Source organism: Pygoscelis adeliae, unplaced genomic scaffold (genome assembly GCF_000699105.1).
Source record: "Pygoscelis adeliae isolate BGI_AS28 unplaced genomic scaffold, ASM69910v1 Scaffold86, whole genome shotgun sequence".
In the NCBI taxonomy this organism is placed as follows: Eukaryota; Metazoa; Chordata; class Aves; order Sphenisciformes; family Spheniscidae; genus Pygoscelis; species Pygoscelis adeliae.
The window spans coordinates 3,332,616-3,356,049 of record NW_008824930.1 but is presented as its reverse complement, the minus strand read 5'-3'; the positions used below and the strand labels follow the sequence as shown (position 1 = coordinate 3,356,049).

Here is a 23,434-nt window from a genome sequence, read left to right as displayed (position 1 = left end):
ATCGCGGAAGTGTATTTGAGGAAAGAAGTAACGCTTCGGTGGGCAGCCATTGCTGAGGGTTTATTCCTTTCAGACCCCTAGTCTGTCTTTTTCCCTACTCCTGGGTTCTAGGACTCAGCTGAGAAGCAAAGGAGGTCCTGAGAGGGAAGAAAGCAAAAGGAGAGCAAAATCTGCCTTTGTCTTTTGCAAAGTGCCATGATTAATTTCTTTTTCATTGTTTACACAAAGATTATGTGAAACTCTGAAAACTCTGAATTGTTCTTTCAAATCGGATAATAAACTGTCACTAACTGTGCATACAGTGCTGTGACTTGGTTTGGTTTTTAAATAGAAGATTGACATTTAAATACATTTGCAATTCCTGAGCCCAAAAAGGGAAGCTGAATTTCATTTGTGGGAATCTTTTGGTAGATGAGGTTTAGTTTTCTTCAGCTGATGGTTCCTACTCTTTAGATTACCCTTCTCTCGTTTTGAGGGGGTTTCAGTGACCTTGTCTTACATCCAGCAAAGTAAGCGTTAAGCACAACCTCTCTGTGGGTATCTCTGAGTCTTAACAAAAGAAGCAGAACTAAATATGTTCTCATCTTCTTTATTGTCAGGCACTCTAAATCTTCATTTTTCTTCGTGCCTTGCATTGTTTCTAATGAAAGCATAAGGTGATAGAAGGGATTTAGGATATGGCAGCGATGGTACTGTTTGACAGACTTACACGGGTTTTTCTCAAGCTATTTTGGCAGTTCAGTTTCCAGATATCTACATTATGGGAAACAGTTGGATTCTGAATGCTGGAGTTAAGGAGGCAGCACTTCAGTGTCATAGGCATAAATTCTGTGACTATAAGCAATTGCAGGAAAGATAGCTTTCTATTTAAAGTGAGTAGTTTTGCACTTGTTTCCTCAAGCTGGTGGTGGTGGAGAAGCCTCTGCAGAAAAGTGAGGAGTCTGTTTTAAAGGCTGGGCTTTTGAGCCCTTTGCAAACTTGGCCCCAGGTGGTTTTCATTAGAATGGCAAATTCATATCTCAAAGAATGGCATTCAGGAACCTGCGGAACAGGCCAAGCTCTGCCCTCAGATTTCAGTGGGGTTGCTTAGAGCAGTTGAGCTTCGTCATATACAAGTGCCAGGAGGGTAGAGATTTCCCAGAAGGAGAAGGTGTGGTTGGAATTAAATCCTTCTGCAATTGCTGCTCAGCACTAGGGGCCAAAGTACTGGAAACCTCTCTGCCAGTTTTCCTATTGTGGATATATACAAGGCTACTGGAGTGGCACAAATTGTCTCTGGTTCAACTTCACCGGTCCTTCCAGCAGCTGGATTTTCCAATGCTCCTTAGGGAACAAAAAATGTAGAGATATTTGCTTGGGGTTTTTATTCTTTTTCCCCTCCAAGTTGTGCTCCTACAGAGGACTTGATGGACTTGGGTGGTCTTTGCAGAAGTATCATTGTAAGAAACTATTACCAGTCACGCTATCAGTGCAGCAGGATTTATAATCTGAAGGTTGGGTTTCCCATTAAAGGCTTTGCGTGTAGCTAGTAACGTATTTTTTTCCAGATGAAATGTCTGGAATGTGTTATAAATACTCTCTAAGCACTCATGTTTCAGTGTGCTTACTGCCAGTTTTTCAGAGATGCCACTTTTTGTACAAGGTATTTGTCTTTAGGAAGAAGGGTATGACATGAGCTTGGATGGGAGATCTGGAGGGGCTTGTTTGTACCCAGTATTACTTGAACTGACATAAAGCCTTGCTGCTTTTATGCATGTTGACAAAAGGAATCTTAAGCAATTTCAAAAACCTGCAGAACCTGCTAGATGTCTGCAGAACAAAGGTGACAAAAGGCTTGTGCAGAAGCGACATTTTACTTACACTGCTGCCTTTCTCTCCACAGCCAGTGGTTTAGTGTACTGAGTCAAGTCCATGCGTCCACAGAGCAAGAGATCCGAGAGATGCATGATGAGCAGGCAAATCCACAGAATGCTGTGGTAAGTCTAAATCAGAAGAACTTTTCGAAGCAAGTATTTTTAGAAAACAAGGAGCACTGTGGTGGCCACAGCTTCTGAGAGTCACAACCTAGGTTTCCTTAAATGCGGTGGTAGCTGTGACACTGGCTAGAGGCTCCATGTCCTTGACCTTGTAGCTGTACAAGAGGAGAGTCTGACTTCTGATTCCTCTCCCATCATTCACCTTGATGAAAAATGAGTGTTGTTTTGGGGGGTGTTTTTTTCCGGTCCGGTTCCCTATCACACCACAGCATATGCTTGAGTTTGAAGTTTGGCAAAGATACAGTTAATGAGTAAATAAAAACCCAAGAGTAGAAAATTTGAGATTTCTCTGGTCCTGCATTTATCATTCTGTACAACACACTGGGAATAAATGGGATAAATTTGGAACCTAATATCAAGCAAAGGGAAATAAAAACTTCCGCTTAATGGCTTCGGAAGTTTGTTCTGAGAGGATGCCATCTATGGCACTAGGTGAAAAATTCAAGCAGGTTTGGAAGCATAGAAAAATAAGAGTAGTTTTTGAGCTGCCTCCAGCTTAACTAGGGATAATCTTTTACTGGATCTGTTTATCTGAGTCTCTTAGTTTTCCCCTCAGCAGTTTTAATGGTTAAGAGACACCGATGACCAAACCCGCAGTTCACTGTGCTTGATCAAAGCTGCTGCTCTTTTCACCTGTCTCTGAGAAGAGTACTGTGAGTAATGTAATAGTAAATGTCTTCCTCCTCTTCTGGTTGGATATTTGTTTATAGGGTACACTCGATGTAGGACTAATTGATTCTGTCTGTGCTGCTGACAATCCAGATAGGTAAGTCAGAACCATGCCTGGTGACTTCCTTTCTTTTTCTCCTTTCTCTAGCCAAAATCGGGTGCTTTATACTTTAGTCTTTATATTCTGCTGACCAACCGTGCATTAAAGTGATTCATTATTGTCTCCCTTTTCGTAGTACTAAACACCACATGTTAAAACATGGAATAGGCATGGCGGTGCTTTTTGTGGGGGCTTCACTAACTTCCCTGACACTGCTTCATATATGAACTGTCCAGCTACTAAAGAGATCCAAAAGTAGAAGATTAAATATTTCTTTCATTTATACAAGTAATGCTCCTGAAAAACAGCAGCTTATTTTTGAGTCCTTTAGCAATATAGTAGGCAGAAGAATTCATTTTAACATTTTTTCTGTTCACCTTCTCATGCAAGCATGTCGTCTTCTACAGGGATGAGAATTATTTCCCAGAATAAAAATGTCTTGTAACAAAGAAGACAATGCAGCGTAAAAAATAACCATCAGGATATTCTTAGTTCTTGAACAAGTAACAGTGTTTTGGGGGATAAAAAGTAGTTTGGGTTCAGGCTATGACTCTGGTTATAAGGTTACTGGCTGTGAGGTATTATTTGCACTGTAGGAGTTCATTCCAGTCTCCTCATTGCGCATGTGTGAAACTGCTGGGTTTAAGTTACCGGTTTGTCCTTGGCCTGCCAAGACACTGATACCACAAGTAACTGTGATTATAAGCCCAGGTTTCCTAAACAGTACAATGCAAATATCCAGAGCTTGCAAGATTTTAAGTTAGAAAGGCATTTCTCCTGTAAGCATTTTTCACACAGATTTTTTTTCTTGTAATTTGTTTTTTAGTTCTCTCAGTCTAAATCAGTGATGGAAGGTTTTTCAATTAGGAAACGAATTTGACTTATACAGGCAATAGATTATTTTTATCTTGACACATATGAACGCACTATTGCAGGCTCAAAAGAGAGAAGCTGAGCAGAGAGCCCTTTGAACCTGTAGTCAGAAAGAATCCCAAGAACAGGGCTTCTGTTATTTTCCTGAACTGGGGAGGAGAAGAGGGGAGCCTGGAAGGTTGGCTGCTGCTGATCATAACCTCCTGTTTGACTGCTTGATCTACCTTAGTTTATACCTTAGCGCTCTCCTTTGTCAGTTCTCTTGCTACAGTTCATCTATAGCTTCTGTCCTGTGTATCGCATTATCCAGCTTTCTAGAGTATGCTTCGTGTAGCTCAATCTCAAGCTGCCCTCTTCATACATTTTAAAACATGGCCCTCAAAATTCTTCTGTTCAGTTCACATGCCCACTTGTTTCCTCATCCACCACTCTTCCTGAATAATGTAGCACTTCAGCACCACGGTGAGTGTGACCAAAACGTTGGGTTCTGATCATTCCCTTACCCTCCTCTATAGTACGGGTGAGCACCAGCTGTAGGTAACTCTTAGGTAACTTTTAAGATAACTTACACACTGCTCATGTTACTTGATTTACTGTAACCTCCCTTCACACAGTTTTCTAATTTTTCCTCCTAATCATTTTATTTCCTTTTTTCTTTATCCTGTCATCCATCTAGCTTTTACATGGCACACACTGTTTTTAGAGAATGGTATCGTATGTGGGTGAACCTCTCCATCCCCGTAAACATTTTTTTGATTGGTTCTAATTTCTACCCAGTTACCTTCTTGCAAGAACTGTAAAAGGAAGGCCCGTGAGCTTCTGGTGCATGGGGTGGCCCAGACTGCATCGTTCCCATTTTCTACATCTGATGCAGTTCTTAAAAACTGTGTGTGTTACAGGATGAAAAAATTAATGGTAAAGGGTTAAAGCAACTGTTTGTAGGCTGAAGAACCTGCCTCTCTAATCCAGAGAGCCATCGGCACAGTTCACTTGGGCTAGTTCTTCATGCTTCAGTGAATCCTGGTGTAGGATTGGGTAAAAGCCAGACCCTCATTAAAAATAGATTGTACTCTCTGCGAATTGGGTTGCACTGCATTAAAAATAAAAGAATCGGTGTTCACATGCTGCTTCACTATAGACCTTTGTAAACTGTAGTTGGTTTTAGCTAATGTAACTTCTGAAGCAGACACTCTAAATAGATCTGACCCTGAAATAGAGTTCTGATTCACATCCAAAGCTGATTAAAGATTGGAGGTTTTTCTCACCATAGATTTATTTTGAGATAGGACAAGTTGCAATTTAATGTAAACTTTCCCACCATTCAGAGCCCTAGCATTTTGGTGTGAATCCAGCATAATTAAGTCTCTTCAAATGCTTAATTTTTTTTAGGTTTAGTGGTGTTGAAATAAATGCTTCAGAAGTAGACAGTACTTGTCTGAATAGAAAATGCAAACAATGGACAGTGTTTATGGTTATGGTGAGTGAGGTAAACAGTACGTATCTTGATTGTAAAGGCTTTTCATTTATTCTCATAGGCCCAATTCATTTGTGATCATCACTGCTAATCGTGTTCTTCACTGTAATGCTGACACTCCTGAAGAGATGCATCACTGGATAACCCTGCTCCAAAGGTCGAAGGGGGACACTAGAGTGGAGGGACAAGAATTCATTGTGAGGGGTAAGAACGGAGTGGGGCAGTAACAAAGTAATTAACAACCATTAAGCTTCGAAGAGATTGTTCCCACAGCACAATTTGGGCAACATGCTAGCATTGCATGGCTGTGTTGGAGCCTCATCTTTGTACAGTGGAGTTTACTCACAAATTAATACAGATGTAATTATGCTCCTGCTATCCCATGTAAGAAAACACTGTAATGATAACTGTCCTGGTTTCGGCAGGGATAGAGTTAATTTCCTTCCTGGTAGCTGGTACAGTGCTGGGTTTTGGATTTAGGATGAGAGTAATGTTGGTAACACACCCATGTTTTAGTTGTTGCTAAGCAGTGCTTACACTAGTCAGGGACTTTTCAGCTCCCCATGCTCTGCCGACTGAGAAGGCTGGAGGGGCACAAGAAGCTGGGAGGGGGCACAGCCAGGACAGCTGACCCAAACTGGCCAAAGGGACATTCCATACCATGTGACGTCATGCTCAGTACATAAACTGGGGAAAGCTGGCCAGGGGGGGCCGCTGCTCGGGGACTGGCTGGGCATCAGACAGTGGGTGGTGAGCAGTTGCACTGTGCATCACTTGCTTTGTGTATTATTATTATTATTATTATCATTATCATTATATTTCAGTTATTAAACTGTTTTTATCTCAACCCACGGGTTTTTCTCACTTGTGCTCTTCCAATTCTCTCCCCCATCTCACCGGGGGTGGGGGGGAGTGAGCAAGCGGCTGAGTGGTGCTCAGTTGCCAACTGAGGTTAAACCACGACAATAACAAAAGCGTTTTTGTGAGTTGACAAAAGAATTTTTCTAGGTAAACACCAAAGTTGAAAAGTTTTCATATTAATTTTATTATATCTTCATCATTTCATTGTTTGAGAATTTTACTCAAAGTTGTTAAGTATGTGGGCTAAACAATTCACATCATATTTTTGTTGTTGTTGAAAGTACACAACTAACTTTTAACAACCTAATTATGTCCACCTCTGTTTTAAAAAAAAAAAAAAAAAAAAAGTGTGATTCAAGTTGTGTCTTTATCAGGATGGCTACACAAGGAAGTAAAGAACAACCCAAAGATGTCTTCATTGAAACTAAAGAAGCGTTGGTTTGTTTTGACGCACAATTCTTTGGACTACTACAAGAGTTCGGAGAAAAATGCTTTGAAATTGGGTACGCTGGTCCTGAACAGCCTCTGCTCAGTGGTCCCACCTGATGAAAAAATCTTCAAAGAGACAGGTAATTGTTTGCTCTTGTTCAAATATGCTTTCAGTTGCTTTCTGTCCTACTACCTAGTAATGCAACAAACAGTGCATAAGAATATTTTAAATGGATTGTTATGGTTGCAGTTTGATGAACAAATTGAGTTCCTGAGTCACTGAGGCATTTTACAGGGAATTACTGGGCAAAAAACCAGAGGTATTAATGCGTACAGGAGTAAATCCTGTTCTCGCTAACATTCAAGTTATTGTAGACTCACACTGCTGCTAAGTTAGTGTGAACACTTACGCTTACACATCAAAGACCTGGGGAAAGACATATGGGTGGCACTCTCCTCATACACTGTTTTATGTGCTGAGGAACTATGAGGACTAACGTTGGTGGAGCAAGTATAGGGAGATCTAGAGTGAGAGTCCAGTTTGTGCTAACCTACATACTACATCTGAGTCAGCTCCCCGTGCATTTTCAAGACTGGTTTTCAACTCAGAAGTGGCTGTTTGCAAATGAGAAGCGACTGTTGACAGCCCTGTGTAATCTCACTGGGGTCACTGACACTTCAAAGAGGCTTTTGCTAGTGAAAGATGCGACAGATTTTCTTTAATTGAATCTGCTTCATAAAAAGCCTACACAATGATGCAGAGAGAGAATTTGAACTGAAATGCTCTTTCTGTCAGAGTTGCCACTTCAGTGGTGTGAAATTAATGACTTTTTTACAGAAGAGGTAGTTCATGCTTTATACCTGTTTGTACGTGTGCCACAGACGATGAAAGACTCTTGCCTACAAAGCAGGACTGTCTCAGATTTTCCTGTTACAGACAGGACTGGAGAAGTAGGGCCCACAAGCCACAAGTAGCTGACAGTATTCCATAGTGGTGGTTTATGGTCACTTTCACTAAGATTACTGGATAGCATGGGAGGCTGCATGATGGTGGTTGTACTCAGAGATTACTCCTAGGCTTTTTTAAAGGAGAGAATCTCCTTTAATACCATAGTATCTGTATTGTGATACTTAATTACTCGTACAACTCCTTAGTTCCTGAAAAACTGCCAGCATGATCCAGAATGCAGTACTCGGGGTCTGATGGGACTACAGCTGTTTTCAGACAGAATTTGGGGTATTTTTATAGATACAGCTTCTATGATTAATAATTTTTACTGTTGTGCTAGGTTATTGGAATGTAACTGTATACGGACGCAAACATTGTTACCGTCTCTATACAAAATTGCTTAATGAGGCGACCCGCTGGTCAAGTGCCGTCCAGAATGTGATTGACACAAAAGCGCCGATTGATACTCCAACTCAGCAACTTATTCAGGATATTAAGGTAGGCACAAACAGGAGGGCGTGGGGTGGGAAAGAATGATTGCTTAAATATTTGAAATCAGTCTCTTTTGTATGTTGGCTTTGCCATACGGGGTAATAAAGCAGAAAATGTGAGCTTTAATCACACAGCGACACATGAAATTGTCTAACCTGAATGTATTCACTGACCTGATAAAGGAATTTCTATCTAAACAGTAAGAGAGCAAAGTATGAAGTGCAACTTAACTTGGAGGCCAAGAAGGATAACTTTTTTCCATGAAAACAGTAACAAGTTTTACTGGTTTGTGTAACTTGACAGATGTTGCTATACCAGGCAGTAGAGCGCAGCGTGCGGGTTCGTGAGTTAGCAGACCTGTTTGGCTATGTCCACAGTGAGCAGCACGCCAGGATGTGGACTAGACAGCTCGTGTGATTTTTTTTTTTTTTTCCATTATGCTTCGTTTCTTGTTTAGCCTGTGCTATCATAGAACATCTCATGTCTCTGCGTGATGAGAAACATACTCAATGAATGCTTACTGCTTTATGGTCCTGTTGGAGACATTGCATGCATAGCCAGAGAATGTATTTCTGGAGATTTTGCTAATCTGCTTTCAGGAGAGAGGATGATGATTCTCTGAAGAGACACCCCCCCCCCCCCCCCCCCCCCAAAAAAAAAAACAGTATCAAGTCCTGAATTACAAGACTATGAAGGCTGTTCCTCAGAGTAGTAGAAATATGTGGAAGTTCAGGATTGATAGAAGACAGTGGTCACCCATCGGTCAAACTTGGCCTAAGAAAGAACAGTATTTAGACGTCAGAGTAGGTGCATCAGGTTTACAGCAGCAGTTTTTCTGGACTATTTTGTTACGATAGCTCCTGTAGAATCTAACTGAAAAGGCCAATTAGTTATGCTGGAGAAATATTTTTAAATAAAACTTGGATACAGATGTCTTAATTCCAGTTATGAAATACTGGAGTAAAAACGATTGTAAAATTAAAATACACTTTAAAAAAATTCATGAAACTTCATTTTTGTCTCCCGCAGCTCTGCTGTGGTTTGTTTTCTACTGCACAGATAAAGTAAGCTTATGCAAGCTCCGAGGTTAGCAGATACTGAGCATTCATAGCCCGCAGAGTGCCACAGGAGCCACAGTACCCGCAGCTGGATTTAGCACCAAATAGTGTTGGTAACACCGATGACTAATTTTTTCACAGCTGACCTAAAGGCACAAAGCATTGCGTTACTGTTAACGCCGGACCCCAAAGCCTGCTTTTTTCTTACCCCATAGGAAAACTGCCTGAATGCTGATGTGGTTGAACAGATCTATAAGAGAAACCCTATTCTCCGTTACACTCATCATCCGTTGCACTCGCCGTTACTGCCACTGCCGTATGGGGACATCAATCTAAACTGTAAGTTTTTCAGTCACAGAAACGCTTTTCCTTATGAAAGACTAAACCAGAGGATGGGAGTTTTTGGTCAATGGGCTATAGTGAAGTAATGGTAGGCAAAATATATTTTTATAGTACAAATAGACATGTTTCCCTGTTCTCTTTCGGGAGGTAGAGAATAGCAGTTTGTCTAGCATAGAGCCGTGGGTTTGTAGTGCTCCTGCACGGGTGTTGCAGAAGGGAAGATTGCTATCGCTGCTGTAATACAAGTTTGTTGCCCTCACCAACGCAGTTAAGACCACCGAGTTTGAAAAAACTTTGCACTGAAGTAAGCAACTAAACCCAATTCATTTAGTCTCCTTGAATTATAGTCTCTTTCTCAAATTATTGTTGCATCCTATCTCATGAGGGGAGCTGCAGCAGCCACAACTGCTGCAATTAACAAGTGTAAGTTTCATCAGTTGTGATGGGAAGCATTATTTATGTGGAACAAGATTTGAGTGGACACTATTCTAAAAAGTAATGGGTTGTTTACTCCTGAAACAGATGTAATCGTGTCTTTTAATATCCTTGGCTCAATCACTAACTTAGAAGTCTGTTTTGAACGAATGGTTCAGAGCTATTGATGGTTGTGAATTTGGTATCCTTAAATGGATTTGCTTATCTTATTTTGCAACTGTGTATTAAACAAGATATTGCTCAGATCAGAAGTTTCATTCTTGGGAGGAGGGTGGGAGGTCCTAGCTGATTACAAGCTAAGGTATTTCAGGTAAGACTTCCTGATAACCCAAGTGATATCCTTCTGCTCAAATGACAAGGAAAACGAAAATCCTAGGAGAAACCTTTCCCTTCTCTTCCCCCCCCCCTCCTCCTATAGAGTGGCAAGGCACAGTTCTCATCTTCTCGGCACTTGAGCTGGTTGTCCCATGCAGGAGTGCAGCATGGTTGCTCTCTATTCCCCATGGACAGGAACAGCTAGCTCCCTCTGAGGTAGAAGTCTTGCCAAAGTCCTCCCATAAATGTAGCTCCACAGATGGACTGATGCCCAGTTACTGCCTTGACTTGCAGTTGAGTTCTAGTTATTTTCTGTAATAGTATAATGTCAGGTTAGAAACTTAATATTCGTAACATACGTCTGTACTATTTTGTGCTTTGATGCTTAGTAGGCCTAACTGATTCAGACATCAGAGCAATCTCTTCCATCTCTTGAACCCAAGAACTGCATGGTGCTTTTAAGTAGATTGTGAAAGTTGTTAGCCCACGCTGAATAACCTGTAGTACAAAAACAATCACCACCTTTTCCAGCACTCAAAAAAAAGCAAGTTGCAGTTTCATGGCAATGATTTAGTTTAGTAGTATTGTTTGGGTTTAATTGAAACGCTGTAGACAAAAGTGATGCCATGTATCTTCGTCACTTTCCATAATGCAGTCATGCGTTACTTCTGATCTGATCAGATTTTCACTTTCTTGTGACGGCGAAAAGTGGTAGACACTTCAGCAGTGTGGATTGCTCTGGAAGGAAGCTGCTTCTTCACAAAAACTCTGATCAAGCAAGATACACATTTTAAGTTATGTTGTCAGAAAGTGTCAAAATGGGATTTCATTAAATTCGGATCAAATCTCAATAGCAAAATAGCTCATAAAATGAGTTTGCATCATACATTTGAAATGGAAAAAATGCGTTCTAATATCCTGCATAATAAGGGTCACAGAATAGCATTAAGCAATTCCTACATTAAGCCTGAGTGCTTTCTCTTTCATATCTCAGCCTAAGCACCTTTCTCCCTATTTTTCTTTTGTAGTGCTGCAAGACAAAGGCTACACAACTCTGCAGGATGAAGCCATCAAGATATTTAATTCTTTACAGCAGCTGGAGTCTATGTCTGATCCCATCCCTATAATCCAAGGTATCCTCCAAACAGGACATGATTTACGACCTCTTCGAGATGAACTCTACTGTCAGCTCATCAAGCAGACCAATAAAGTGCCTAACCCTGGCAGCGGGGGGAACCTGTATAGTTGGCAAATACTCACCTGCATGAGTTGCACATTTCTGCCGAGTCGCAACATCCTCAAATATCTGAAGTTCCATCTCAAAAGGTGAGAAGCTTTGAACTACTAGAGCAAGAAAAGAAGTTTCTTCACTCGCTGTTTTCTTCCCCACAACTTGTAACAGCGTTTAAACATCTTGAAGTGAGACTTGAAAATGCATTCACTTAGTGAACGGGTTATGCAAAACAATGAATCTAAAAAAAAGGTTGTAAGGAAAGCACGTATGGGTTGATCTAGGTGGAATTATTCTCATTTGAAGAATCAAGCAAAATCCCACTAGACTGAATGTGTAATTTGTTAACGTTGACCATCGCGGGGGCTTTCTGTAATTGTGTAACGTTGCTTAAATGGCTTGCAGCCAGTACCCCCAGGTCCCATTCTCAACTATCCAACCTGTTAAAAGTTCTTCATCCCGCTTACCTTAGTTTTGCGAGGTACGCATCATGCACATGAAAGAACCTTAGAATGTTTAAAGATGTATTTGAGGTAGAAATGTCTGTTTGCAAATCTAATTTTAAGACATCAGTGACCATTAAAAAAAAAAAAGAAGTCCTTTCTGAGAGTTCAGCACTAACCAGAACGTTAGTGTGGTTCCTCTTGCTGTGATGCAGCGTAAGAATGCAAAGTGTGCCATTAGGAAAGTTAGTCCACTAACAAACTGTTCTCAATAATTTAAAAGTCGTGTCTGTGTTTGTGCTAGAGCATGGACTTTGTAAATCACTTTGCTAAATGTAATTATTTTATACATATTTATAAAATGCTTCTATTGAAGATATACCTTTCAACCAAAGTAAGCTTAGTGAAACACATCAATCACTTTATAGAACTCTTAAAATGAAAAAAATCCAACACGGATTTCCTTTCTCAATTTAACTCAGTTCATAAACTGGTCTCCCAGTTAAAAAAATTGCAGCTGATACAACATTTGTAGGTTGGTTTCAATATTACAGATGCATCGTCATCTTACAGCATTGCTGTAATCCTGCAGTAATCTTTTTATGCCTTGGGGATCACGGATCACTGTACTTCTTCACGTAAATCAAACCTTAGTAGCTCTTAGCAGCTGGTATTTTATCACTGGAAATATTATAGAAAACCTCTGTGCTGAAAGCTACCCGAATTCAACAGTTTTCAATAATTAAGAGTTGAGTTCATTGACGTTGTTAGTGAATACTCAATACTAAGTGCTGAACAGTAAGGTCTAGAGAGAATCTTTAAACAAATCAGGAATAGAAATCAAGTATCCTAAGTGACACTACCACAAAACTGAGCAGTCAAAAATATGTTTTATTGCTTTTTTTCTGAAGTACCTTAGTGCTGTTTTGTCTTCATTCAACAACTGCCACTGACAAAAAGGGGAGTTGATTACAAGATTTTTATAGTTATCGTGCTGTCAAATCTGAGCCATTAAAAGGTTCTGGTAGTTAATGCTATAAAGGTAGTTCAGTTTTTGTGTTCCATTAGGTTTGTAGAACAAAATGGTGAAGGCATATAAGTTGTCCCACAGTAAATCACAAGTTAGTACACGTTCCTTGACGGTGAAGATAAACCTTTGAGCATGTCAATTAAATAGCTTACTGGATAAGTACGTTCAGGAAAAAAATCCATTCTCAGATAAGTAAACTTCCTATTTCACAGGCTGGCAGCTTAAAGTAATAATATTTATCTCACAGGATTCGTGACCAGTTTCCAGGAACTGAAATGGAGAAATATGCACTTTTTACTTACGAATCTCTGAAGAAAACCAAATGCAGAGAGTTCGTGCCATCGCGGGATGAAATCGAAGCTCTGATCGGCAGGCAGGAAATGACATCCACAGTTTATTGCCACGGTGGGGGCTCCTGTAAGATTACAATCAACTCGCACACTACAGCTGGAGAGGTGAGAAGGGGTGACAGAACGGCTTTGGCATAAAATCAGTGTGTCCCTTTACGTGCCAGTTCCAGCCAGTAGTAGTGTTAAACTTTGGAAGCGCTGGGGGTTTCTCTACCGGTCTCTCCTTTCAGGGGAGGGAAGGCTTAGAGAGCTGTCCCTCCAACCCCCCAGCGTGTTCTGAAGAAATCCCTGCTATAAAAACTGTCTTTAGAGGGTTACCCAACTGTAGTTCCCTCTTACAGGAAAAATTACAGGAAAGACTAAGCAATTCAGTAGAGGCATTATTGGAATAACTTCAGTAGATATTGGTGGTTTTGAGAACCAAGTTGCTTCCTAAAGCTGGAAGACTCCCGCTGAGTTGGTGAAATACAGGGGTAATACCTGGCCAGGTGATAGCACTCATACATTCTAAAAGAATCAGCATTATTTAGTATAAAAACTAAAGTGGAATTTGACAACAATTAATACTGCTGATGACAACATGTTAGCAACATTTTTAGTCTAATGTAAAACCTAGCTCTGAATTTTCTACTAATTATTTGTCTTACTCTGTGGTGCTGCTTCTCCATGCTGTGGTTTTTTCATGTGCTGTTTTTCATTAGGTGGTTGAAAAGTTAATTCGCGGCTTGGCCATGGAGGATAGCAGAAATATGTTTGCTTTGTTTGAATACAATGGAACTACTGATAAAGCAATTGAAAGCAGAACTATTGTGGCTGATGTCTTGGCAAAGTTTGAAAAGTGAGTGCGCCTCTCCTTCTCTCTCACCACTCTAATAAGTAGCAATTAAATAATGAATGTTCTCTTTCCCGTGCTTGTTTGTGATGACACAGCTGAATTACACACATGGCCATTTCTGGAACAAAAGCATCTTTATTTTTTTTTCTTAAAGGAATTAATGAGCCACCTATTCACCTGTGTTTGGTTTTCCTTTGTCTTGACACCAGTAGAGTAATATTTCTCATCACTATTTCCACATTTTCTTTTCCACTACTACAAATTTTTCCACCGCTACTAGCATTGTGGCTGCCCCAGTAGTGGGAGAACTGAGCTCCGGGCAGTCATTTGCCATGCTGACTACCCGTTGCCTAACTTCACGTGGAAGTCACCACAGCGCAGCTCACAACATTTTTCTTACCAGTAAAATTGAAACGACCCATAGCACTTTAGTAAGAAAATGTAATACAAGCCTAAATGCCTGTTTGTCATGCTTATGTTACAGACGTGGCAATCAGCCTCCGTTATCCACATAATAACGGGGGGGAAAAAAGGAATGTCTAAGATGTTGTGCAATTACATTTTATAACATGACTTAATAATGTTGCTTTTATCAACACCTGACTGAGCCACAAATAAAAGTTTATTAAGAGAATTTGGCTTAGAAACAGTTGACTGAGAGTCAACATTTGTAAGTCCTTGATCTTGCTGTAGGTTCTAAATACGCACACACCCCCCCATCAGTCAGGTATACTGCTGAAAACAATTAGCTCCTGTCAACAATACCAGATGGATAGCAGGTGTAACAAAGCAAAATTCAGTGATGCCTTGCTTAGATTCTTCAGGTGTCAGTTTAGAAAGGATTTTGATTTCACAGATCTGATCTCTGTCTCCCTCTTCACACATCCGTGCAGGCTTGCTGCCGCTGCTGAAGCTGGAGAGATGCACTGGAAGTTCTACTTCAAGCTCTACTGCTTCCTGGACACAGAAAACGTCCCAAAAGATAGTGTGGAATTTGCCTTTATGTTTGAGCAGGTAAAGGACAAAGGTTCCGTTCTGAGGCACTTTTAAGAGGAGGACAAAAGTAAGAGATCTAGGCAGCACAGAGAGAGTTTTGATCATGCTTCTGTTTAACTAAATGCACTACTACTCAAGCATCAAGTGCAAAGAAAGCAATTCAGTGGTCAAAATAGGCTTATCCTGACATAAGTGAAGCACATATGATTTACCTAGTGTTATGACTTCTCTTACTTCTGCATTACTTGTGAATTGCTTTATGTATAGTGGTAAAAAATTGCATATCTGGGTCTAAGCTGGATAAAAAAGAGAAGGATAATACTTGCTTTTAATTTTGCTCTTATGAAACCATTTTCTTAAGAAAGTGCAAGAAATAAAGTGAAAAATGTGTAACTGGCAAGCAAATTAATTATTAGAGACCCATGTTGGCAACTGTACAGAACTGATCGAGCAATAGCTTTTTCTCTTTTCAAAAACTGATTGGTATTTCACAGACACCGTAGTAAAACAAATCAGTCCAGTCTCAGCGGTAACCGTAAGACAGCTATGACAAGCAGAAATCCACTTAATGAATGTGCTGAGCTCAGAACAGGGCCACATTGCAAAACATAAAATAAGTGAAATGGATTTATAATGAAAACTAAACATGTCAGCAGTTGGATTTCTATTCTATGAAGTCCTGTAGTTGCTCAGAAACTCTCACTGATGGCATTTATTATTTGTTGACTGACCACCTTCTTTTCTACTATATTGCAAATGGCTGAAAATTCTTCCAGTGGACAGCTTCTTTCAAGTGGTCACTAGAGACAAATAAAGATTTCTGAGTAAGGCTATTTGCAATGCCAAGACACTGACATTCTGTTGGTAAGCAAGCCCGATGTGATCCAGAACTGACATATTTCAATTTTCATATGTATGAAGCTTTTCCCCCTTCCACAGGATCAGAAACATCTTCACTGTAATAGAGTATTTCTTCCTTGTTCAGAGTTTAGGTTTTAAGGCACCGTGTTACATGATGAGCCTACCAAAAGGCTCCTTCCAGAGCCTACTACTGTAGCTCAATCCAGAACCGCTTATTGCTGGCTGAAGGATCTGGGCAATAGATTGCCTTGGTTGGGCTTAGAAACGTTACCATTCTGACTGTCTGTCTGGTTTTACATATGGAGGAGTCAGCCGGTTAATGCCTCTGCTTTGGGATGAAGTTTGAACAGTAAGAAGAAAGTCCATGAGAGCTCTGCACCAGATATTTTACGTTACATTATTGGTGTAAGGAGGCAGATATCTAGATAAGTTTTCCATATGAACAACTAAAACAAGCACATTTGCTGAAGCAGATTGTTTTCATGCAGCATTCTGTGCTGACTGGTGTTTAGCCAGATATTTTATGTCTTGCCAAGACCAATAGTATTTAAGTTATAAAGCATGGCAGATTCAATCCCTACAATTAATATTACAGCAATACCTTAGAGAGGTGACTTATTACATTCTAACATCAGTTCTGTTTTTTTTTTCTAATTGTCTGCTTTTGATGTCGGTCATGGACTTTTTCAGCCAATTAAGAAAGTTCCCTTTTGTCATCAGTTTTAGTTCCGTAACTTCCATTATTTTAAAGTCTGAATCCTTTAATTCATAAGGCGCTGAAGAAAATCTTTCAGTTCTTCCTTCTCATTAAAATACTGTCCTTCCACTTCCACAAGACAGCTCTTTCTTCTGCTTGTGTACAATCTCAGGTAAACCATCTTGCATGTTTAAAGGCACATTTTGTCTCCATCCTAAGCGTACACCTAAATGAACTAGCTCTTACTTAGATGTGAATTATCTCTGGGTGTTTACTAAACTGCTTGCAATTCCTGCATCCTCAGACATGGGGTGCGTTTGGTTCCTGTACTAGTGTCGTATGGGAAAAAAAAAAAAATCCTAGCTGCTGCACATTTCCAAAGGTTTGAATGGATGTGCGATGAGCGTCGCCTCAGTTCAGAATCTCATCCCTGATGCTACGGACCACTATAACATATAAATGTTTTACTAACTTTATCTGGGATCCATTGAAGAGTTACTGTTTTCCCTCAGTGAGGTTTGGCCTCAAGTTGCGCCAGGGGAGGTTTAGTTTGGATGTGAGGAAAAATTTCTTTACTGAAAGAGTGGTTAAACATTGGAACAGGCTGCCCAGGGAAGTGGTTGAGTCGCCATCCCTGGAGGTATTTAAAAGACGTGTAGATGAGGCGCTTAGGGACATGGTTTAGTGGGCATGGTGGTGTTGGGTTGACGGTTGGACTCAATGATCTTACAGGTCTCTTCCAACCTTAATGATTCTATGATTCTATGATTACAAAGCTGTCCTAGGGCTTTGCTTGTTTGGCTGGAAACGTCAGTTTTCGCAGCCAGATTATTGATAGCAGTAAGCAAAACTAGGGCTACCCATTTCTTCCTAATGCCCTTGAACGTAGATGGCTTCCTCCCAATCAGGTATTTAGATCTTTATTTTCTCCCCTTTACATTTTATGTTCCTTTTTAGTAATTCAGTTGCTCCCTTATATGTGAGTTCACTAAGAGCTGTACTAGTAACTGTAAGTCCCATTTAGCAAGTTCCTCCTTTGCCTTGCAGTTCTTCTGGTAAACCCTGTCTTACCCAGTTTAACAAATTTGCCAAGAGATTTACCACATTTGCTTGATTTAGTGGATCATTTATTTCAGATTCTGGGTTTGCCTGGCAGTAAATCTACTTCCCATTTCTCTCTTAGTCCTTTCAAAGACTGGTTTGTACGTAAAAAGCTACCTTTTTTCTTCTTGATAGGCTCATGAAGCAGTGATTAGAGGACATTATCCTGCTCCTGAAGAAACCCTCCAGGTCCTTGCAGCTTTGCGTCTTCAGTACCTTCAGGGAGATTACACTCTGCATACCACCATACCAGAAATGGAGGAAGTCTATCCCTTGCAAAAGCTGAAGTCTCGGATAACACAGTCTACCAAAACATTTACTGCAGCAGAGAAGGCTGAGAAGAAACGAGCCAGCTTCCTTGAAGGAACATTGCGGAGGAGTTTTCGCAGTGGCTCTGTCAGCAAACAGAAGGTTGAGGAGGATCAGATGTTAGACATGTGGGTCAAAGAGGAAATCTCAGCTTCCAGGACCAGTATTATTGACAAGTGGAAAAAACTCCAGAGGATGAACCAGGAGCAGGCTATGGCAAAGTATATGGCTTTGATTAAGGAATGGCCTGGCTATGGCTCAACACTCTTTGACGTAGAGGTGAGTACAACCTCCTGAACACTCGTAACTACAGTTTATACTGTATAGATGGTGGTTTCATTACTGAGTAGGGAAACCATAAATGCGGTACCACAATGCTCAGACAGCTGAGGTAATAAAGTGTTAGATATTAAAAGCATACTCCTGTTAGCAAGCACTGTAGCCATTTAAATCCACTAGTTAACCATAAAATACAGAGGGACAGAATGCTAGCCTGATGGGTTGCAAACAAGTTTAGGAGAAGTGTAAAAGACTACGTTCAAAGAGGGACAAGCAATATGCACTTTTTAAAAAATGGTTACAGACAAGAACCACAACAGTAAGTGTTGTGTGGCTCCCGCTTTTCCCTTTGCCATTAATCTACATTTTTTCCTCTAGTGTAAAGAAGGGGGATTCCCACAAGAGTTGTGGCTTGGAGTCAGCGCTGATGCAGTTTCTGTCTACAAGCGTGGGGAAGGAAGGCCTCTGGAGGTGTTTCAGTATGAACATATCTTGTCATTTGGTGCACCGCTTGCCAACACCTACAAGATCGTGGTGGATGAGAGAGAACTGCTTTTTGAAACTAGTGAGGTAAGAGCAAGAAGGAATTTTGTTATTGTGGTCTTCCTGTTCTGATAGCCAGGCTGCTTAGTAATTTAAGTAATTGCTGCACACGTTACAGATTTATTCAAGATCCCTGTAAAGCTAAAGGGAAGACATAGTGAGATGGATAGAAGTGCTGAGTATTTTTATTTGCTTAACCGCAAAAGGGTTTTGTTGAAAGCTCAACAGTTCTATATTGTTAGCATCTAAAGAAATTCATTCACGTACTGTTACCTTACTAAGAACTTTGCTCTTTATACTCTTTTGGCAGGTGGTTGACATCGCAAAGCTGATGAAAGCTTACATCAGTATGATCGTGAAAAAACGCTATAGCACCTCTCGATCAGTGAGTAGCCATGGCAGTCAGGGCAGCTCCAGGTGAAAACAAAACCAGTTCTACTGTGCTCTAAATAGAACGTATCGCTGCTTGGCCTCCAAACGACCTGATGATACTGATCACGTCTGTTGACAAGCTAACAAAGAACCAGAGTTTCCACGGAAAAGATCTTCAAACATTGTTTTAGAAAGACCACAGGGTGGGAGGGGAAAATCAGCTGAAATAGTCACATACTAGAACTGCTGGCTCGTTCAAAACTTTCCAAAGCATTATTATCTTCAGTTGATGTAACGAATGCCTTAAGACTTGATCCACTGCAATACAAGCAGTAATAAGTGCCTTACAATATTAAACCCAACTTGTATTGACCTAAAATTGCTGATAAAAGTCAAGAGGATGTTTTTTGTCCTTCCAGAACACTAAAAACAATTCATCCATTCTGCTCTAATCTACTGGCCTGTATACATGTGGGAAGGGGGAGGGAAGAAGAGCAAGGTATATTTTTTTTTGGAGAGCTGCTGGCAGCCTTCCTGATGGACGCCAACATTTTGTTTCCCCTTGCTTCCATGGATGTGCACACTGTGCATGCATATTTGAGCTATCAGTTAAATTTGACTAATTTTATTCTGTATTTCACAAGTCTTTTGAAGCAAAGGGAATAAGTATGTGCAATGGTGTAAACAGTCTTTCTGTACATTTTAATAGTTCAGAGTTATAGTTGTTACAATTGTATGGTTACTTTCTAAGCAGTTTTATTAACAAGTAAATTCCAAAATTTTCATACGTTGATTTTACTATTGCAAATATGTATTACCATATAAGTAGCAGAAGTCTGCATTCTGTATCTGCTGTATTATAAAGAGAGACGTAGCTGAGAATATTTATAGACTACCCTAATATGGAAATACAATTATCAGGTCAATACTCCGTAATATCAGCTTAAGTTTTTAATATTAAATTTTTCTTTTAAAGACATCACTCTTTTATAATTCTGGCTGGACTCTCCAACCCAGACTGACTGCCAAGGTCAGAGCCCTTCAGAGTTGACTAGAGAATGCAAAGTTATACAATGCAACTGCTTTAATATAGAGTTCTCTATTTTACCTGGTTGCCTGATGAAGGTTCTTGACAGTACCCTGTAAATAAATTGGGGAATATCAGCTGCTAATAAGCTGATTTTGGACTTTTATTTTTGTACAGAAATACTGTAATATAAGGCAAAACTCTGATCAAAGGTATCTTTTTGTCCACAGCAAAAAAAAAAAGAAACCTGAAAAACCTTACTGTTATTAAAAACCTCAGCCTTTAAGGAATCATGCCTACTTACTAAAAAAAAAGGGGGGGGGCAGCAATAAAGAAAATATGTGATGTGCTCTGTTCTCACTTCATACTGAGTTGGACTTGCAGCAAAGTCTTAACTTTGTCCGTCTTCTCAGGAGCCAAGCCAGGAGCACAGTGTAGGCTATATGTACGCTTCTGCTTGGAAAGGTGCACGTGCTTTGTGTTACAATGGGGCAAGTTTCTGTCTGTGATCACAACTACCTCCTTGATAGAATCATTAAGGTTGGAAGAAACCTCCAAGATCATCGAGTCCAACCGTCAACCCAACACCACCATGCCCACTAAACCATGTCCCTAAGCGCCTCATCTACCCGTCTTTTAAATACCTCCAGGGATGGTGACTCAACCACTTCCCTGGGCAGCCTCTTCCAATGTTTAACCACTCTTTCAGTAAAGAAAATTTTTTGATCATGTGATGTGTGTCAGTTACACCATCAGGACAGAGGGGAAGGACTGCTGAGCAATTCCACTCCGCAAGGAATGTGCAAGTAGAGCTTTTGCTATTTGTGTAGCCCTGATGTAAGATGGCTTGTTTTTACTAGCCTGCCACAGCATGGTAGTGCAGCATGTGCTGCCCTCGTAAGTGTACGTAGCCTTTACAGACTACAAGGCTTGCTATGAGAAATCCTCCAGCTTCCTCCAACTGGCAGATACTTTTAGTCACTCCATCTGTGACGCTGCCCCTCGGTCCCTAAAAACTTGCTAAATAACACTACTAATTTCATGTCCCCACCCTCCCAGCAAAGGTGAACTTATCTAAGGAAGACAAGAAAAATGAGAGAACTGTAACTCCAGTATGTATAGCTACACCCACACAGAGTATCTGAGACTGCAATATTTCTGATTTTTTCCATATGCAAGTTGTTTGGAAAGAACTTAGCTGCTCTTTGCAAGGCATCCTTGGAATGACACAATTTATACATTTCAGCTGGCGCAGCAAGAAGGTTCAGTTTCACGTAGGTGCTGTTTGTAAACGTGCTCAGAGAAGTCCCTGCCACATCATTGTCATTAGTTGGTCAAAAAAACAGGAATATACAAGGTGACAGTCTTGTTCAGCGTCACAGGCCTGAGAAGTTGACACTGCTTCTCCAGTCCCAATTCATATACCTCCTGACTGACTTCTGGACGCTATCAACCATTAGTAGGGACGTTTGCTCTGTGTGTGTAGTCACGCTGCTGTAGTGCCTGTCACTACATCCAAGAGCTTCTCTTCGTTCGTGCCAATTCTGCCAACCTGCCACACAAATATTACTTCAGTTACTATTGTTGAGGCAAATAAAAGCTTTCATAATTGTTGATACTTGCAAGAAAGAACACACAGTTCGTCAAAATAAATACTGCATAACAGATACACCTGGACTTGGAAGTGAGAACAGCGTTCCTTAAATTATAAAATATTTTAAAATTGATTGAGGAGATGATCTAGTCTTGCAAATTATTTTGCTTCAGTAAAAGTTTGTTCCAAGAATACCTGAAATTTCTTGCTAGAGCCAGAAATTCTCTCCTGCCTATCATCTCTTCTGTTACAGTAGCCCTTGAGTGCATCTGAAGATAGGAGAGGAACTTTCATAACACATTCTTACTTTTATTCGAAGCCTACCACCACTTATAAAAGAAAGAGTAGGTCTGTACTTCTGGACAAGCCATTGTACTGCAACTGCTACACTCTGTAGGTTGAGTGCATCAGAAATCACAGACAACTGAGTATTGGAAGTTAAAGTCTTCTAGGAGAAACGCCATGCCTTGTCCAGTCCCTCTAGAGAGAAGGGCGATTTTACTCTACATGTTGCAGTCGTCAGGACTTGAAACTATCATGTTTTCTGAGAGGGTGAAGAGAACACCCTCCCGAGGCCCCTGCCCTCGGGACCGGCCCTGATCCCAGCACTGCCGCTCGCTCGCTGGCTCGCTCCGATCCGGGGATCTGTCGCTCCTGGGCAGTTGCGCTGACCCTGATGAAAACCCTTGCGGGGGAAGGGCGGGGGGGAGCACAGCAGCTTCCTGCGCCTGGTGGCATACAGCCACAGCGAGAAATGCCCCGGGACCCAACCAGCTGGACATGGTGCGGGAGCGCAGGCTGGATAGAAACTATGCAGTCCGGCCTAGGAATAGAGCGGCAGCTGCAACGGAAATGCAATTGTGTGTCATCCCCTTAGCACGCCTTACAGCTAGCCGTGCCTCAATTCCACCTGTGTCCTCAGGCTTCAGTCTAGCACTTTCCCTGTGCCTCATAATAACACATACCTCCATTTGTCAGGGTGCCAGAATTCTTAATAAACTTACTTAATTACACAAGTTATGCACAGGAAATTGCTTCACCCAAAAAGTGTTGCATCGGAAACCTAGGTTTCAAGCCCCACGTTTCTGAGGCATACGGCTGTAACAGGTACACACAGGTTGGCACCAGTACAAACACCTAACACAGACATGCTACGGCCTTGCAAGTCGTGCTGGCCTAAGTCCATTCTACAGCAACTCGGGCAGAAGAGTGGCAGCTTCTTCGACGCCGACAGACTATTTCTCACAGCACATGCACTCCAGATCATTTACAGCTCTTTGCAGTAAATACAGAAGAGTACCAACCAAATGTCAGCGCTGTCCTGAATATAACTAATTCTGCGTGGTGCCCAGCCCTAGAAAGCCACGGCATTTCACTCCGTCAGACACAGGAATACAGCTACCAGCTGTGCTGTGGCACAACCGTACTTTCACACACACGGCTGCAAGGTGGGTGAGATTGTGGAGACAGACACTTGCAATTGGTTGATAAGACTTTCCATCTACCCCCATCTACTAGTAGTTTCTTTCAAACTACTCAGTTATTAATGTTAAATCACAAGCAAACATCTAATAAAGTTTAATCTTGAAGGATTCCACTATCTCCCACAACACATCAAAACAGACACAAGGCCTTTGGTGCAACACATCAAAAACTACACATGCTACAACAGTCATGGGAAGCAAGCAGAAGAGGGCAGCAGCAGTCCAAAGAACTGAACTCTACTGAGAGCG

At 40.9% G+C, this 23,434-nt stretch overlaps 1 protein-coding gene across 1 annotated transcript in view; it reads left to right on the top strand.

Annotated features, from left to right (window-relative positions):
• Positions 1 to 20,387, top strand: part of MYO10 (myosin X) — a 97,124-nt gene extending 76,737 nt beyond the window's left edge. Inside the window, exons 27-39 of the mRNA XM_009325005.1 lie at positions 1,883 to 1,976; positions 2,747 to 2,802; positions 5,214 to 5,356; positions 6,388 to 6,582; positions 7,732 to 7,889; positions 9,157 to 9,280; positions 11,062 to 11,359; positions 12,985 to 13,192; positions 13,789 to 13,925; positions 14,816 to 14,936; positions 17,713 to 18,165; positions 18,544 to 18,735; positions 19,019 to 20,387. Of these exons, the coding sequence (XP_009323280.1) occupies positions 1,883 to 1,976; positions 2,747 to 2,802; positions 5,214 to 5,356; positions 6,388 to 6,582; positions 7,732 to 7,889; positions 9,157 to 9,280; positions 11,062 to 11,359; positions 12,985 to 13,192; positions 13,789 to 13,925; positions 14,816 to 14,936; positions 17,713 to 18,165; positions 18,544 to 18,735; positions 19,019 to 19,129 (2,290 nt within the window). The 3' untranslated portion in view covers positions 19,130 to 20,387. The remainder of the gene's footprint in view (positions 1 to 1,882; positions 1,977 to 2,746; positions 2,803 to 5,213; positions 5,357 to 6,387; positions 6,583 to 7,731; positions 7,890 to 9,156; positions 9,281 to 11,061; positions 11,360 to 12,984; positions 13,193 to 13,788; positions 13,926 to 14,815; positions 14,937 to 17,712; positions 18,166 to 18,543; positions 18,736 to 19,018) is intronic.
• Positions 20,388 to 23,434: the final 3,047 nt, after the last annotated feature.